Source organism: Equus przewalskii, chromosome 1, assembly GCF_037783145.1.
Source record: "Equus przewalskii isolate Varuska chromosome 1, EquPr2, whole genome shotgun sequence".
NCBI lineage: Eukaryota > Metazoa > Chordata > Mammalia > Perissodactyla > Equidae > Equus > Equus przewalskii.
The window spans coordinates 85,774,203-85,791,288 of record NC_091831.1 but is presented as its reverse complement, the minus strand read 5'-3'; the positions used below and the strand labels follow the sequence as shown (position 1 = coordinate 85,791,288).

General features: G+C 38.4%; 1 protein-coding gene across 13 annotated transcripts in view; it reads left to right on the top strand.

Moving 5' to 3' along the window:
• The window catches only part of CCSER2 (coiled-coil serine rich protein 2), a 172,155-nt gene extending 155,356 nt beyond the window's left edge, over window positions 1-16,799 (top strand). For 5 of the 13 annotated variants that reach the window (XM_008519073.2, XM_070616354.1, XM_008519072.2 and 2 more), the window contains one exon: window positions 11,932-16,799. In XM_008519073.2, coding sequence (XP_008517295.2) covers window positions 11,932-12,750 — 819 coding nt within the window. In that variant the 3' untranslated portion in view covers window positions 12,751-16,799. Of the gene's footprint in view, window positions 1-71; window positions 205-5,832; window positions 5,873-11,931 lie in introns of all 13 variants that reach the window. The other 8 variants (XM_070616403.1, XM_008519075.2, XM_070616430.1 and 5 more) reach the window with 4 other exon arrangements.
• The last annotated feature ends 287 nt before the right edge of the window (window positions 16,800-17,086 follow it).

Genomic DNA, 17,086 nt, shown 5'->3' with positions numbered 1-17,086 from the left:
TATGACTGGTTTCTCTATTTTTCGGTTCCCTTTTTTATTATCCCTCCCCACCCCCGTCTCTCTCTGCACAGGGTGGGTATTCTGCTCCCTCCTTCTCTCCTTGGCAGGGCTCCTTCCCGGGGATCCCACGGACTGTTCCGCCGCACCGCAGACAGAGTGAGTCTGTGCCTCTCACTCCTATCCTGCTCTGGCTTCCCGTCTATGGTATTGCCCTTCTGCATGCCCCGTCCTCCCCAGCACCTCCTCTCCCGTCCACAGTCACCTGCAGGCATGTGCTGAGCCGGTACTCCTGGCTCTCCTCCTTAATTAACGCTCCTCTCACTGCATGTGGTAGACTTCTGCTTAGAGCCTTAGGAGAGCTGTCTGGAGTTAGTTTCACTCTAATGCTGTTCACACCTGTTGCCCGTGACCCTAGACCTATTGACATGCATCTGTTTTTAATGCGTGTTCTTTTTTCATGACCTTGAGATATGTAAATAAAAATTGTTCTTTAATCTAGTTATGTTAAAAACACACTATCAGCAGTGGTATGATGGACAGATGCATATGTTTAGGGAGCAGGCTTACTAGACCATTGCACATTTCTTTAAATATTTCCTAATCAGAAGGTATTGATTGCATTTCACTGTCATCTGAAAGAAAGAGCTTTTAAAGCATTTTTCATGGGTGTTTTTTAACAACTAATACGTCTTTGTAATTTATCAGCTGCTTTACAGTACAGAAGAAATGGCTTTTGAATATGCATGGTTTACTAACATTTCTAATGACCTAGTAATTGTTTGACTGTAAAAATATTTTTGATTACATTAAATCTGCTTTCCAAAACAGTGTTTATTCTGTATTATGTACTTAAGTACACCTGGTAAGTTGGTTATATTTTATCTTTTTTGAAAAGTCACCCAAAAAAGCTAATATTAATGAAAGAGATAAAAATTATTAATCAGAGTCATTTTGAATTGCTTTCTCCATGGATTTACCCTGATTTGTGATTCATATCAAGTTTTTCATAAATTATCCTCATCTATGTGAAGTATCAAAGGTCCAAAAGGTAAAATTTTAAGCAGTTAAAATTAAGAAAAATGATTTATTCAAATAAAAATTTGTTTCTTGAATTAGGCAAAATTTTGAAGCATCAGCATGGATTCAAGACAGGGTTTGAAGTTATATTTTGGTTATTATGCCTCTCCTTCCCTTTTGCACTGTTTGTTTGAAAGAAAAATAGGATAGAGAGTTTAGGTGATTCAGCAGCGAGTGAATTTGTTTAGTGGAAGCAAGAGAAGAGGGATTTCTCCTCCTCCTCCTCCTCCTCCTCCTCCTCCTCCTCCTCTCCGTCTCTCGCCACCTCTGTAACCCTCCTTTTTACTTCTCTTATCTTCAAGTAAGTTGCCTTCTTTTCTCTGTTTAAAGATTCCTAGCATGTAAGGAGTTACTCTAAATTGCTAGTGAACTGATCTGAATTTCAGAAGTCACTGATAACCAGTGCTAATGTTGTTCTTAGGCCTGCGGCCAGTAACAGCATGGTTTAACAGATTGACCCCAGATTAACACACCCGCCTTGAATGTAGTGGAGCCCTCCTTCAGTACCTATCCTTTTTATAGATTGATTGATTGATTTTTTTGGTGAGGGAAGATTGGCCCAGAGCTAACATCTATAGACAGTCTTCCTCTTTTTGCTTGAGGAGGAGTGGCCCTGAGCTAACATTTGTTCCAATCTTCCTCTTTTTTGTACGTGGGACACCATGACAGCATGGCTTGATGAGCCGTGTGTAGGCCCACACCTGGGATCTGAACCCACGAACCCTGGGCTGTCAAAGAGGAGCACCTGAACTTAGCGACTGGGCCACCGGGCCGGCCCCATAGTCCCTCTCCTTTTTTCCTACTTTTCTTCTCCCCTGTTCTCCTTTCCCTTGGTTAGCTATATTATGGAATTGAAGTTTAAGGTTAATTATTCTGTATTGCACATAGTTTTAGATTTATTTTTAAAACATGTTTCTCAGAAACACCCATTTCACTAGTTTCTTATTTGTATAGCTTTAGAATTCTCTTGTCCCTCCCCTCAGTCATTGGCCCTCCAGTTTCAAATGCTTCTTCCTCCTTTCCCTTGGGGTCAGAGCAGTCCCTTTCATTTCCCGCTGTGCAGCAGCACTGTCCTGCAACACTGCTATCAAGCTCTGTCTTTCTGACTTTTCTAAAAAAAACCTTCTTCCTCTGCGTCTCCAAGGTAGCGGAAAGGAAGTTTGGGTTCCCCAGAGTTGGGATGTGTTAGCCACCTCGGAGAAGGTGTATGCACTGGAGTCTTCTCTTGGGTAGGTTCTCGCGGCTTCCGCAGCTCAGAGAACTGCCCTGGTACTTGATCACTGAGACTTGTAGGACCTGCTTGTGGGCAGTGATAACTAGGACTTGTTCACAGCTTTGGACAGCTCTCTTACTGAGCTCGAAAGGTTCCTTATGTTCTAAACCACTATGCTGCTTGGGGATTTGCCCTGAGAGTGGCTGAAGCAGTTTACAAAGAAAATTATTATTATTATTAATTTTGGTGATAAAATTCAGAGAAGGAGAAGGGTATGGAATTATGGGAGTAAATCACGTGTTTTTTCAGAGGGTTTGGAATAGATTTTTCCTTTTCCTACACTAACCTTGTATTCAGTGAAATATTATTTGTCTTCGTGGTTAGTCAAAATGTGACTCCTGGTGCCGATTTTTGGAGAGGTTAATCCTGTGTGTGACAGTAGGTAGTGGAGGGAGTTGCTCTATGTTATAGTCTGTTTCATTAGTAAGTTCTTTCTGATGCCCTCTTGAACATCAGCCTACGTGAACTGCCTTTTCTTCTGAATGCAGAAGCCAGGTGCGCTTGGATGTGAGTTTCAGTAAGGCAATCTGGTTTTGGTTTCAAAAAAAATGTATAAGAGTAGTAGACCTTTCAGCATAAAAAGATAGCCTGTTCTAGACATGCAGAGAGTGAAATGGCTAATGTTCACAGGAAATACTTAGCTCTGGCCACTCAAGAAAGCTGCACTGACCAAGGATGTTCTTGCTGAATTTAAGAATAACTCTAGGAAAATGCAGATAAAAGGAAAATCCTGGTCTTTCAGCATTTTTTTTCCTTCTAGGACGTTATGACTTACATTTCTTTTTTCGAGTATATTACTAGTCTCAACTTGATGATGCTTATCTTCTGATTTCAAATTAAATTTTCCTTTGAATTAACAAAAATATCTACATTTAGACATATGGGGTCTTTATGTTTTCAGTGGGCACTTCAGCTTTTGTCCACATGACTTCACTGGCATGGGTTTAGTCTTTCTAATTTCAACTGTGTAAAATTAGGGATGATAAATAACCTACCTCATTGTCGGAAAATTTAATAGAAATCATGACTGTTGGCAAGTAAAAAGCCTTAATGGTAATCTCAAATAGCATTTCTTGCCAGAGCATATGCTTTTAGAAATACCTGACTTTTCAAAACTGTATTTTGAAATAGTACCTATTGCCTATCATGCCTAAACAGACTTTTAAAATTTGCTCTTTAACACCTGGCATGAGAGAATTTAGAACTCTTACCTGCCTTTACCTTCTATGTGCAATAACTAAGATGGGAAGCAAGAAATTGTTTTTAAACAAAAATCACATAAATGCATGTTTATGTCCTAGTATCTCAGTTGCACAGCAGTTTCTTGAGGTAGTGTTGCGTGATTTCTAAATTTATGTTATAATAATAACTAATTGTATTCACTGGAATTAGATTAAGAATGACAATTATATTGTCTTATTTCCTCCTTTTCCTCTTATAATCTTCAGGGAGTGTTTTGCAAACCTTCTTGACAAGTGAAACTTTAAAATTCATTTTATATCACAACCCAGTATGTATTTACTTTATCAAACTATGTATTTACAGCTCAGCACACGTGTGATGTATTTAAAATTCTGATGAAAGATTCATGAAACAGTACTTTCTCTTAGGACACATGATACTCTCATATTTTCTTCTTAATTTTTTGTTTTGCGTTTTTTCATGTAGTGTCGTCATAGGAACATTTTTCATGTAGTAAATATTTCTTGAAAACGTTATTTTAATGGCTTCACGATACTACATTATCCTGTGGATATACTCTAATTTTTTAATCTTTTCCTACTTGGGGCATTGATGTTGTTTCCATTTTTCTCTATTAAACAGAGATTCTACTGCAATGCAGTTTATCCTTGTATATAGATCAGTGTCAGCACTCTCCTAGCCAGATTCTTAGAAGGATTTACTTAATCAAGAGTGTGCTCTTTCTAGGGACACTGGTGTGTATTGATGAACTGTCACACGTGCTCGTAAGGTGAACATTAACGTGGCTCCATCTGATTGGCTCCACCCTGTGACTGTAGTCAATTTTCAATGTAAGGGTAGCATCAGCTTCAGTGTTTAATGAGAAATTAGCTCTGGGAGTGACTTTTCATAAAAATAAAATATTTTCCAGTGAAATGGAAACTAGAATAACTCAGTAAAAACTGAACAATTTGATTTTACAGTGAGCTATATTCTTAATTGTAGTTAATATAGACTATGGCACTTTGTCCATTTTTATGGCTAATTTCATGTGCTGTTTACCATAGTTAGTGGTTAATTGACTAGAAATGTGCATCAGACTCATGGTCCAGGAGGCCGTCCCGTAAACTGAGGCATGTGTTAGTTTCTCTTGCAACACCTTGAAATTTCGAGAAGTACAACTACTGTTTTCTGTACAAACCTTTTATAACACCTGCTCTTCAGACTGTTGGGATCATTTTGCTAGCTGTGTGTGTTGCCGTACTGTCATGCCTGCAGTCTCCATCTGTGGATAAATACAACATGCATATTGGGCACACCGGTGGAATTGTACTATGATGATGCTATTTTGTTTTGTTTTCTTAACTACTCTGCATCCTGGAGGTAGATGCTGATGGGTTCTTGTGTCCTAAAGACCCATGACAATTAAGCATCTCACACTGACTGTGCCTGTGTAGTAAATGCTTACTTAAGTCGCTATTAGTCACTTTGATAGTTTTTAAAAGGAGTTAACTGATAGACTTAGAAAAGCTGTGCAACTCCTTATTTCAGAATTTGCTCATATATAATTTGTATTTATCAATCAGATATCTTCCGTAAGTTCTCTGAGATCTGGAGGAATAAGGGCGTTCCTGGCTCCCAAGAAACCTTGGAAGCTGTGGTTGGGTTCATGTGAATTATAGAGCAGAATTATTTGAATCTAGTTACACTAGCAATCCAGTCACATCTTCCATCTCTATGGTGATGGGTGGAGCCTCGCCTATAATTTAGAGCATCACATTGAAGACATACATGAAGATCAGATTATACTTGCGTTGTTCTTTAATGCAGCAGTAATAAAAGTAGACTAACAAATACTGAGTTGTCTTTAGTGTATAATGTGCAAGATTCTCTAAAATTATTTTAAAATTTCTCATTCCTTTGTAAGGGATTACATGTGGCTGAACTTTTTTGGATCTTTGGAGTATGAATATTAAATTGTGTCAGAATTCTTTCCAGTATTTTATTTGGTGAAATTCTGCAAGTGATTGCTTTTAAGTTTGAGTTTGACATACACTATTCTGTGGATATGAATGTTTGTATCAATTTGCAAACCACTTCAGCAAGAAAGTGTAAATATGTTTTAATTTTATAGAAATGTATTAAATAAAATAATAATTCCTAGAAAAACACAACAAAAGTCAAAGCAAATACTGTTGGCTGCTACCCAGTCATGGTGGTTCCTTGGTGTTGTGTGTGGTCTCTGACACCATTGTCCTGTCTTTTTCTTGTCTCTGCTCTCCCATTATGCCATTGGCAAGGAGTTGAGAAGTTAGTCCATTACTTCTCTGACAAAGCGTGGTACAGTACAATTTCAGATTTTTTCTTACCGCCTTCCTCGTAGTCTCTTTTTAATTTTTGTTTTTGTTTTCCAGTTTGCATGATGCATGTCAGAGCCTGCATGAAATTACAGGCATGTTACAGATGGCTCCATTTCCATTTCCTTTTTAACCTTAAAATGTGTTCAATGGTAATAAACTTGTATGTACCAAGAAAGTAATTTTAGATAATTCCTGTGTCTGTTATGCAGTAGCATTATTGCACTTTAGAGCATTTTCTGCTTTCTGCCTTACACACCTTGACATATTTTTACTCAGTCTTATTGCTGTCTTATTGTTGGTGACTCTAGAACAAGAATGTCTACAGAACTGATAGGAGCATTTTTTCTTAAGCTAGAAATCTTTGAAGTGGTACGAACGGGAGAAGGTGAAGCATTTCTCAGTGCTGAGTGCTATTTTTCCTTTCCTTGTGTTCGGTGTATTTTCTTCACTGGGTCACTTGGAACCACTTTTCCCCAGAAATGCTGCTCCACAGCGTGGCCTGTTTGGTGTCTGAGAGTTATCCTGTGTAGGATAGATCAGCTAAGAAAGAGGTAGGGCACAACCCAGGAAAGTTAGTACCTGAATGTGGGTATTGAATCCGCCTGTTGAGTTTCTAAAACAATCCTCTGGCTATATTGCCTGTTCTGAAAGTCTGTTAACTCACTGGAATTACTCACATAGCACAGAATAATAGTTTAAGTGCTGCATTTTTAACTTCTCTGTGGTTCAAATTCTGGCTTTGCCATTTGCTAAAGTGTGTGAATTTGGACATCTTACATAACTTTTTAATCCTCAGTTTGCTCATTTACAAAAAGAAGACAGTACCTTCCACCTAGGGTCTTGTGATATTAGAGAGCGTGTGTGCAGCCTTAGCTGGGCCATCTGCCCTGGAAAGAAGAGAAGCCGTGTTCTCTCGGAGCCCAGAGTAGAGCGTTACTGAGACCTTTGCAGTGTGTCAGGCACTATACACAGCACTTCACGCACACGTTATCGTTTATTATTTACAGCGATTCAGCAAGGTGAGATCCTGTTATTATCCTTATTTTGTAAATTATGAAATGCCATCTCAGAGTACTACGATAATTTGCCCAATATCTCACTGATAGTAAGTGATAGAGCCAGGATTCAGACCCAGCTCAGTGTGACTCCAGAAGGCAAGTGATTCAATGCCATGTGGTAGCAGCTTCATCATGTAGCCATGTGAAATTCTTTCTAAACTGTAAAGTGCCTTGCATGTCTCAGCTCTGGTTTATCTCCAGGAAGGCACTTAAGTAATCTTAACTTCTGTGTCATATCAGATATGCCTGCTACGGATTTGAAACATTTAGATGTGACCGACATTATTGAAATATGAATTTGAGACCTAGAAACCTCTTATTCTGTAGGAACTAGTTTATTATACTGTTATAGAACTTGCCTTTTTTTTTTTCTCAAGTCCCATTTACAAAAGGGCCATGCCTTGAATTTGTCGTTCTCGCACCTTTCAATAATCATAGGTGATATTTATTGAGCACTTTTGATGTGCTGGGAGGTCCTGTGCTAAGTGTTTAACAGGTGTAATCATATTTAATTATTAGAATTAGAAATGTAAAATAGCTGAAAGTTTATTACGACAGTTTCCCCAGCTCATTTCATCTAGAAATGTCTAGTCCTCAAGTGAAAAACATTTGTGGCTTAACTGGTGTAGGTTGTTATGGGAGGTGCTGTGTTCAAGTTACGTGTAATTCATTAATCCTTCCAGCTGTTCTAAACATGAATCGTTACACTAACCCCAAACTTATTTAGAGGAAATATTTTTATTTCTATTATAAGATTTCTTTTTCATCAGTGTTTTTAAAACTTATTTCTCTTTGATTATTAGTGCTGCATCGTTGCCCTGACAGGGATGTGTCACTTTGATAATTTATTACCAAAGGAGCAGTTCTGAAATACACCACTCACTAATATTCATTTATTTATTCACTTATCTGGCAAATGTATATTTAATCCTTACTATGTACCAAATACTAGGAATACCAACTACAGCAACAAAAATGAATAAAGCGTGGTACGTGCCTGTAAGGAGCTCATCGTCTTGGTTATCTTTGGAAGCAGCCCAGAATATACATTAAAATGATCATTGAAGATGCCTACCATACCTTGCACCATTACCCAGTAGTGCCCCTTGCTGGCACTCTTGACCTTGACACATGTAACCATTGCATCTGAGAATTCTCAGAATGGTGTGCTGCAGTGTATGTATCTAACTAAAGTAAGACTTGAAGTTGCTGGATCCAGTTGGAAGCACTTAATTCTCTAAGTCTGGGGATAGGTCCACATTTTTCAGTGTCAGTAACAACCCTTCTACAAGTTGTGAGGACGGAATACTAAAGTTCCCCAGTAGCAGGGGCTTCCTTTTGCCCTCGAGTCTTGTGGGCTGCCGAGGCTATAAAATGAGTGGGCTAAGGGGCAGCTTTCCCAGAGGCCTTTTTTAGCTACAGGGCAGTCCCTCATCACGCATCTCCAGAGCCACAAACCTGAAACTCATCTTAAATTCCTCCCAGACAGCTGCTTACCTGTCCCGCCTTCAAAATCTCTTCTAATCTTTTCCAGGTTTTTTTTTTGGTATCCTAATTTTAGGCCTTTGGAATTTATCACCTGGTCTCTTAGCAATAGCATACTACCTGACTGTTCTTCTTACAAGCTCATCCCCTCCCATCACGTTCTTCGCTGATTCCATGAGAGTGAGGTTCTGCAGTACTCATGGATCTTCTAATTTCTCTGCTTAAAATCCATCGGTGCCTTCCAGCATCTACTGCACGAAGTCAGGACCACTTAGCCTGGCACGAAGTCCTTTGTGAGCTTGCCTTTGCCTATGCTTTCCCACCAGCACTGTGCTCTCCAAGTTCAGTCTAACAATTTGAAGTTACTGGAACAAACCATGTTCTTCTTTTGCCTCTGTGCTTAGCATGTACTTGCCTTCTGCCCTTAATGCTCTTCCCTTCTTGTCTACTTGGCAAACTCCTCTCATCTTAAAGCTCAGTTCAGATATTTGCGATTCTTGGGTGCCTTCTGTTACCTCTCCAATCAGGCGTGTGTATTCTTTTTGTTTCCGTGTGTTGTAATTCTTGAGACTTAGTCTCATGATTTGTTTACCTCCCTTGCTAGGCCTCTCAACCACAGGAACAGCCTTGTGTTCGGTTCCACATTTTCCTGTACTTAGTACAGTGCACAATACATTGTAGAAATTTTTGAAAAATCAATGAATGGTCTTTGATGTTCCTTTATTGGTCTTATTATCCATGAGAACATAGGATCTTTCTTTCTATATTTGGAATTCATTCTAAAGATGTCTGCGGGCACAGAAACAGTAGTGAATGTGGGTAAGATGAATGGTTGACATCTTGCCTTTCTGTTAATACAGTTGAGTGTTTAGAATTTGGGAAAATTGCACTGCAAGCAGCAAGCTGTCAGAACACTTCTCTACTTTGCTTGCTGGAGGTTACGAGGCAGCGTGTGTCCAGTCCTTAGTGGGTAACAGTTCTACACAATCGTCCACATATCGGGAGCAAGTCCTTTCCTTTGTCCCCACTGTCCTCGTTTCTTAATCTTCTTCAAGAGACTTTTTTTCTTTACAATAGTAGAATTGATTTCCAAACTATTTTTAAACAATTAATGAAACAAGAGATTTATTTTGGGAGGGGGGAATCATATCATACCACTAAAGTAAACTTTTAGTAGAAATATAAAATCTACATTATTCAGCATTCAGAAACCACTAATTTATTTAATGTAATTAAGCGATAATTTAGACTTTTTAAAATATAATTGTTGGATTTAACCCCTCTCAATTAAAAGACTCAAAATTTTATTATTCTTAAACACCTGGTAACTTCCTAATTCTACTGGTATTTGATATGGAGCTCTCTTGCTTACCATACAATCAAACACGTCTTTCTATCCCTGTATTCCCATTAAGTTCTCTGATGAGCTGCGGTCAGTTGGGTAATATAAGGAATCAAACAGTGCAGATGAATAACTGAGCTACAGTTTAAAGGAGGTTTAGTTCTTAATAATCAGTTTATTGCTTTGTCTTCATTAGAAAATCATACCTTTTTATTCTTTGGTCTGATAGCACATTTATGCCCTTTCTTTCCTTAATGGCAATAGACATACTACAATGAAGTCATTCTTTAAATTGTCGCTATTTTCAGAGGTCTTCAATTGCTTTAAGATTTTTAACTCTAGACTAGAATATCTTACTGTTTTTCTAGGTGAAAAGGGAAAACATCCCCATTTAATCAACCATTTGATGCTGCACCTTTGTATTCTCCTTGGTTGCCTTTTTCTCCTTTGGTAGATTTTAGTTTGCGTAATATGGTCCTGCTCTGTGTTTTTGCTCGTCTTTCTAAAGTGTATGATCACTTTTGCCTGGTCATTTTTTTCTAGGGAACCACACAGTGTGTTGAATTAAGTACCTGGAGTTTTTAGTACCTTTCTTCTTGAAGGACAGTTTATTCATCTCTGTGATTATTTATTGTGAAAATACCCAGTGACTTTAAAGTCTAGGGCATTTAGCTTGAAGCAAAAACTGAGATGGCTTACTTAGTTTAAACATTCTAAAATAGGAATTTAGTGTAACGTATACTGTATAGATTCATTTTGAGTAGTCACTGTCTTGATTTTACTTTTTTTTCAAGTAGTAAGTCAGCACTAGCCCTATGCCATCATGGCCAGCCATCTCTCCATGAGGCCGTGAACTTTGTTTTCAGTCATTTGTAACCCTGCCATAATCTAATCCAAGACCCCTGACCCTGGCAACCATCATTCAGTGCTGGTCAAGGAGATGAAAAAAATGATACAGTATAAATAGGTTCACCCCTCTCTTGGAGTAGTTAGAAATACTGTGTAGGTTTGTTTGTGGATTAGCATAGTAAAAAAACCAGTCATTTTATTAGTTAAAAATAGTCCTTTAAAGTTCACGTTTCAAAGCCCTTTGCTAAACTTTTTGACAGTTTCAGCCCACATTATTTAATAGAACGTGTACCTGTGAGTGTGTGTGTTTATACATTACAGCAACCGCCTCTGTATCAGAACACAGCCAGTAGGCTCTTTCCCATATACTTTCACTCTGTGGGCCACTGAAAGATAACTTCAAGATTCATATTGCTTTTCTGCATACCCAAAAGTGATGGAAGTTGCCTCTTTCCTTTGATTTGCATAGAGTGTAACCACACAGTGAGCTCCAGAGAAGTGGCACATGGGCCTTAGGAACTTTGCTCTCTGGGCTTCTGAGCTTTAGTTCAAGTTACAGGCAATTTCAGATTTGTTTTACTCTCAGCCGTCATTCGAAAGGCTGATCATTTTTAATTTTACTCAGTGGATGTCCACTCTTGGGCAGGGTAAATCTATTTTCTGTGTATCAGCCATAAAAGAACCTTAGTTGGTCCCTCATATGGCAGTGAGACAGAATAAACAAACAGTGAAAACATTGTATTCTGAAACTTTTCAACAAGAATATGAAAAGTCGGTTAGCATTAGCTAGATGTATTGACCTATTTGTAGTTAGAATTTCACATCAACTAGTCAAGTTTGGTAACATGGTAAACAGCTTTCCTTTAAAAAAAAACTTTAAAATGGGTAATATTCTGATTGTCACAGTTACTGTCTGAATGCTTTATGGAGATTAAACCAGAGTGCTGTAGAAATCACTCTGTAAGCTCCCTTATATGTAAAGTTTTAAATGCTTAATGAATCAATTAGGGCAGGAATCTTTTTTCTACAGTAAATCAGTACTTTGAGATTTTTCTTTTCCCCTGTTTGATTTTGGATCTTGTTTAGTGTTTACTGCCTGTATCATTTTTTGTTTGCATTATCACTCTTGTATGTGTCTCATGAATTCACTTGACTATTGCAATTTACTTTTTGATTAGAAAACAACCCACATATTTCTCATCTTAAAACATAATAAATACCAACACAGCCTCATTGGAACTTATATTAATTCTGGATGGCATTTCTAAAATGAATTGTTGCTAATGTTGTTTTTAATTTTAATAGCCTCAAGTACTACAGCCTTCCAGCAGCCTTCCCAGACTCTCAGACCACGCCCAGGGAAAACTAGTAAAGCCACCACATATCGAGGCCCTCAGTGAGTGCATAATCCAGGGCATGCCTCAGGGCGATGCACATCTGGATGAAAGCTTTCCACACGGCTTGCAGCAAGAGAGCAGCTGTGGTCTGGAAGACCGGCCTTTGTCGTCAAGCCCGCAATTCACTAAGGATGTGGCAAAGAGTACATCTTCTGAAGCAGACTTGAACATGACCACGAATGCTCAAGAGCCTTATCATTTGGCAGATAATCAAATTAGTGACGTGCAGTTTGTCCCCGCTTCTCTTCAGGCACCTCCCCCGTCAAGAACAGGAGACCAGGCTCAGAGCGTTGGAGGAAATGAGTCTTCACTGGAGGGCCACGCGCCTCAGCCCAAGTCCTCGCAGCTTTGTAAGCCGTCCGCCTTGAATTCTTTGGCACCTCTTCCAGTTTCTGAATCATCTTCAAGTAGGACTCCCACTTGTAAGAAGTCACCAATGATCATACCATGTAATTCAGCTAAACTGCAGCCAACATCTAGTCAAACAAATCTTGCAAATAATCCAAATCCAAAAGCGTCTAAGCTCCGCCCCCCTTCTGGCTCTTTCAAGCAGAAACCAATAAGCAATCCCGGAGCAGAGCCTCAGAACTTCCCAGCCAAGACAAGCATCCCGAGGCCACTCACAAGGAAAAAAGAAATCATGCAGAATCCAAATGGCAATTTGAATTCTGGGGATTGTTTGGCTTCTAATCGATATTCTCGTCTTCCTAAACCAAAGATACATTGAGCACCTAGCCATCACCTGCCAATTTGTTTTTTTAAAAGAACGGTCTGTTCTGTAATAGCTTTACGTGCTATTTGCTACCATGATGGAGGTTCCATTGCAAGCTTGCAAATCTTGAAATTAAAATGTGGAAGCTTCTACTAGTAGTTTGGCTCTTCCATTTCATATCCTGGTTGAAGTACATAGCATTTTGGCATATTTGTCTCAGGTAAACACAGAAGTTTGCTTACCCATCTCAGAGGCCTAACACAAGGCTCCAATCATGTTATCCATTCCTCTGCACGTCAGAGAATTCCTAATATTCCACTCGGCAGGCAAGAAATGTGCTTTGCTAACTTAGTCCTTTTAAGGTCTGCATTAATCGCGATTCTCAGAGCCTCACCCTTTTTCACTTGTCCCTCCTGTGAACATGGTTACTATTTTAACTAAAGATTTGGTGATAATGGAAGATGGTAGTCTTTAAACAGAGTTCTGGCCGGTGTCTGTATACCTAAAAGGTCTATGCAAAAGCTCTGGTGAACACAGGAGATCAGGCTTTTAAGGGGAAGTCTGTGTAAGCTTTATTTTTCCTTGCTAGGATCAGCAAGCTTGTCTCAATATTTATTTATTTACCAGACAAATTCCCCAGGCTAAAAATGTTTCATATTATATATATAAACCAATTATATGTTACTTTAACATCTTGTTTTACACACACACACACACACACACACACACAACCCCGCATTTTTATTTGTTTTTTGCTACTGGATGAATTTTGGAAAGCTTGAGATACATCTTGAAACCTGTACTTAAAGATGTATTCATTTGTAACATATGTTGGTGCTAGAGTTTTGCTGGTAATTCAGTTTTGAACCCTATAGGCTTACGGATCCATGAGAGCTGTTTTAAGGTTCCACAGAATATATTTTAAATTCCTGTTGTAATATTTATATTTATTGACTTTCTGCTAATATCCGAAGACTGGAATAATGAACTTGAAATGTTTGCACAAAACTTTGATGGGATATAAATATCTCATATGTAGGGATTTGAAACTATTTTCTATAGGCAAACAAGTTAAAATATGTTGAGAATAATTATAAATTTAAGTAAGACTGTCTTGAGAAAGCTGGAATTCATAATAGTTTTGTTTTTCTGAGTTTTCCAGGTTTCCCTTTTATGTTGGTGTGTGTTTGAACGACAAGTTTCTTGAAAAGTAGATTTGGGAAGAGAAGTAGAATTGGAGAGGGGAAATGTGTCTTATTAAAAGGTATTAAAAGATATTTCAGTGGCAACGTGCTCATTCCTTTTACTGTGCTAGGAAGGGAGCTCTGGAGCCTCCCAGGGACCATGTGCACGCACCTAATCATGCTGTGGGCCAGTCGTCTGATGGCTCAGTGACTTTGCCTTCCTGTTCTCCCAGATCATGTCAGCTTTCGGTTGTTCACCTGTTGCTGTTTTAATTGGAATTAAGGTCTTTCAGACAGATAGCCTTTTATAGAGTCAATTTTGGTTGTGATCAGCTGACCAAAAATGTTTCAAAAGGGATTATGGCCAAAAAGTTAGTCACTCAAATTTCTAAGGATTCCTTTAACAAACGTACATTGGTGAAATTGTCAGACCCTTTTCAGAGAAACAACAGCAAGTGCTTTAGTGGAAATTTCGAAAGAGGGGTTTACTACCATTTTGACGCAGTCTTCCCTTACCTACCAGAGAACCAGTCGAGAGAATTTGCCCTTCCCTGGACACAGACTATTTTTGCATTTGGCGACAGGTGAGCAGCACACATCCAGTGCCATACTCTTATTCGATAGCACTTCTGCCAGAGAAGCGCTGAGTTTCAGAATGTCTGTCACACGGTCCAGGTGTTATTAGTGTAAAGTGACCGAGCACAGCAGAGCTCTCGTGTGTTCACGGAGAAGAGCAGGGACAGCTGCAGCTGTGAGTGGGGACATGTGGTTTTTCATTTTGAAGGAGAAAGCTGATCTCATGTGTTGTAAATGGGATATTACCGCACCACATTTCCCTAAAGTGAAACAGACTGAGGAATTAGTAGGTTTTTGGTTTATTAGGAGTTGGTATAGACTCTTGTGGAACATTTTGACAAGTACGCCTTTATCTTTAGGGGAAAAGTTTTAAATTTTTACTTTAAAAGTTTTCAATTTTACTTTATTTTATTTCCCCTAGTCTGAGGGAAATGTCTCTGTCTGTTATATAAAAATGTTGACTCCTGCAGTTTGTTTGTTCCGATCTTTCCTGCTCTCTTTTGCCACCGATGAATTTGCAGAAATACTAACCAATCAGTTTAACTTCTCTGTACTTTTCTTGAGCCTTAATCTTGGCAGAAGTCTCATCAGTGTAATTATGAAGTGTAATATACGTGAGAGAAGAACAATCTAGGATGCTTGCACAAAACAACGAAGTATTTGCCTGCAGTTTTCTTTTAAAAGCTGCCAGAATAATTATTCCGCTAGTCTACTCCTTAGTAAACGTCAAGTCGCAAATTCTGAGATGAGGATGTAGCTCACCTGAACCGTCGGAGATCACCCTCTCTGATTTGGCTGGATCTCTGTTTAGTGCTTCTCTAAGTCAGCTCTGTGCCAAACCCTCCTCCACAGGAACTCAGATCCCTTTTTGTCTTAGTTCTTGTGATTTCAGTGAAGATGGTTGCAACGTATGAGTTCTACGTCCTAAAGAAGAAGTGTTTTGGAAGTTTAAGTTTCACATTTGTGAAAGAGAAAATTAATAGAGTATGTAGAATTATGCATTTGACTGTTAATGGGATGCATATCAAATTCTTTAAAGAAAGCTTGGCCTAAGGAGTTAATCAGTACAGATGCAGATGATTTTAAGGCATTAAACAAAGAATTATATAGTTATATCATTTAGAATGTTTCTAATAACTGAGACCCTTTAGCATTTTTCTTTTGGAGTCTCATTTTAATTTGTGCAATATTTTCAGGCATATAGACTACTGTTCATTGTATTTATATAGATAGTAAGGAACTTATTAACTATTTTAACAAATAAAAATCTGAATATGAAAGAAAATATCAGATTTGCACTTTAAATGAGCTTAATTGCTTGGAGTTGTGCCTGAAATATCCAAATGCCTCCTATTGGGTGTGGCTTTCTTTGTTGAAATGAATTTCTCTATAATTGTTGCTGTTTGAAGTACAGCTTCTCACAGAATTGTATCCTCAGCATGTCACTTTCCCCATTAAAGCACTAAGTTCTTTGAGTGTTTCATTGTCCCCTTAAGTATTTTACTCAGTGTATCAAAGAGAACATGATTCCCCCTATAGCTGCCCCGTCTTAACCTTCCTGTAGCATAGATGGTATTACGGACACGCAGTCCGTTCCTTAGCAGGGTTGTCAGGACGTTTCCCTGGTCTCTAGGGCACTGAGGATGTAATCTGGAATCACCACATAGGTTTGCAATGAAGATCAGTAAGACTGCAGCACAGGTTCACTTTACTCCCCATCTTACACAGTAGTTTTCGTGTTTATGAATTAGTTGGGGTGGTTATGTTTGCATGCTTATGCACACACTGAAAATTAATTATAGCTGTAATACAGATACCTGATGTTTTTCCTTGGGGATGATCGATCTTGCTATTTTTCTCAATTCTGATGCTTGAATTACATTTTCTAGTTTTCTTTCCACACCTCCCTTCAGTTTTTCTGCTGCAGCAATTTGAAACAATACGTTTGGACAAATGATTATGGTGGTGGGTGCCAATCTACAGCTATGCTATTAATTAAAGTACATCGTATGTTTTAACCTTGCTGGGGAAAAGCTACCCACTTTCTCCTTGGTAAAGCATTGCCATAATGGAATAATCCTGACCCTGAGAATTAGAGTCTCTTAAGTCATTACTAAATAAAAACAAAACATCACAATCTTTAATATCTGCAGTATTGTTTTTCCCATTGATTTAAAAAACCAGTTCAGAGTAAATACTGTATAGTAGAATTTGCTTGTAAAATGAATTATAAAAACTGGATGTAAAGTCTCTTTCCGGAAAATGTTGGCATAGTAAATAAAAATAAAGTTCATAATTATAAAAGTGTTCTTGTCCTTGTCAACAGTGACTTCCATAGTGTACTTTTTCTCAGATATCTTTTTTTCCACAAAGATCTAAACTGCTGTTGATTTGATCCTTTTTTTTTATCATTTCACACAATTCCCTCTACACGTATATCACACAATCAAGTCCTGATTGAGTAGGCATTGAACAAGTTTGTTGTGTTTTCACAGACTCTGTTAGTCATCTAATACTTCAGTTACCATTTTAATCAGATATCTGCTTAGAAAAATACTGAGATAATGGGTATAATTTTTCCTTAAAAATCT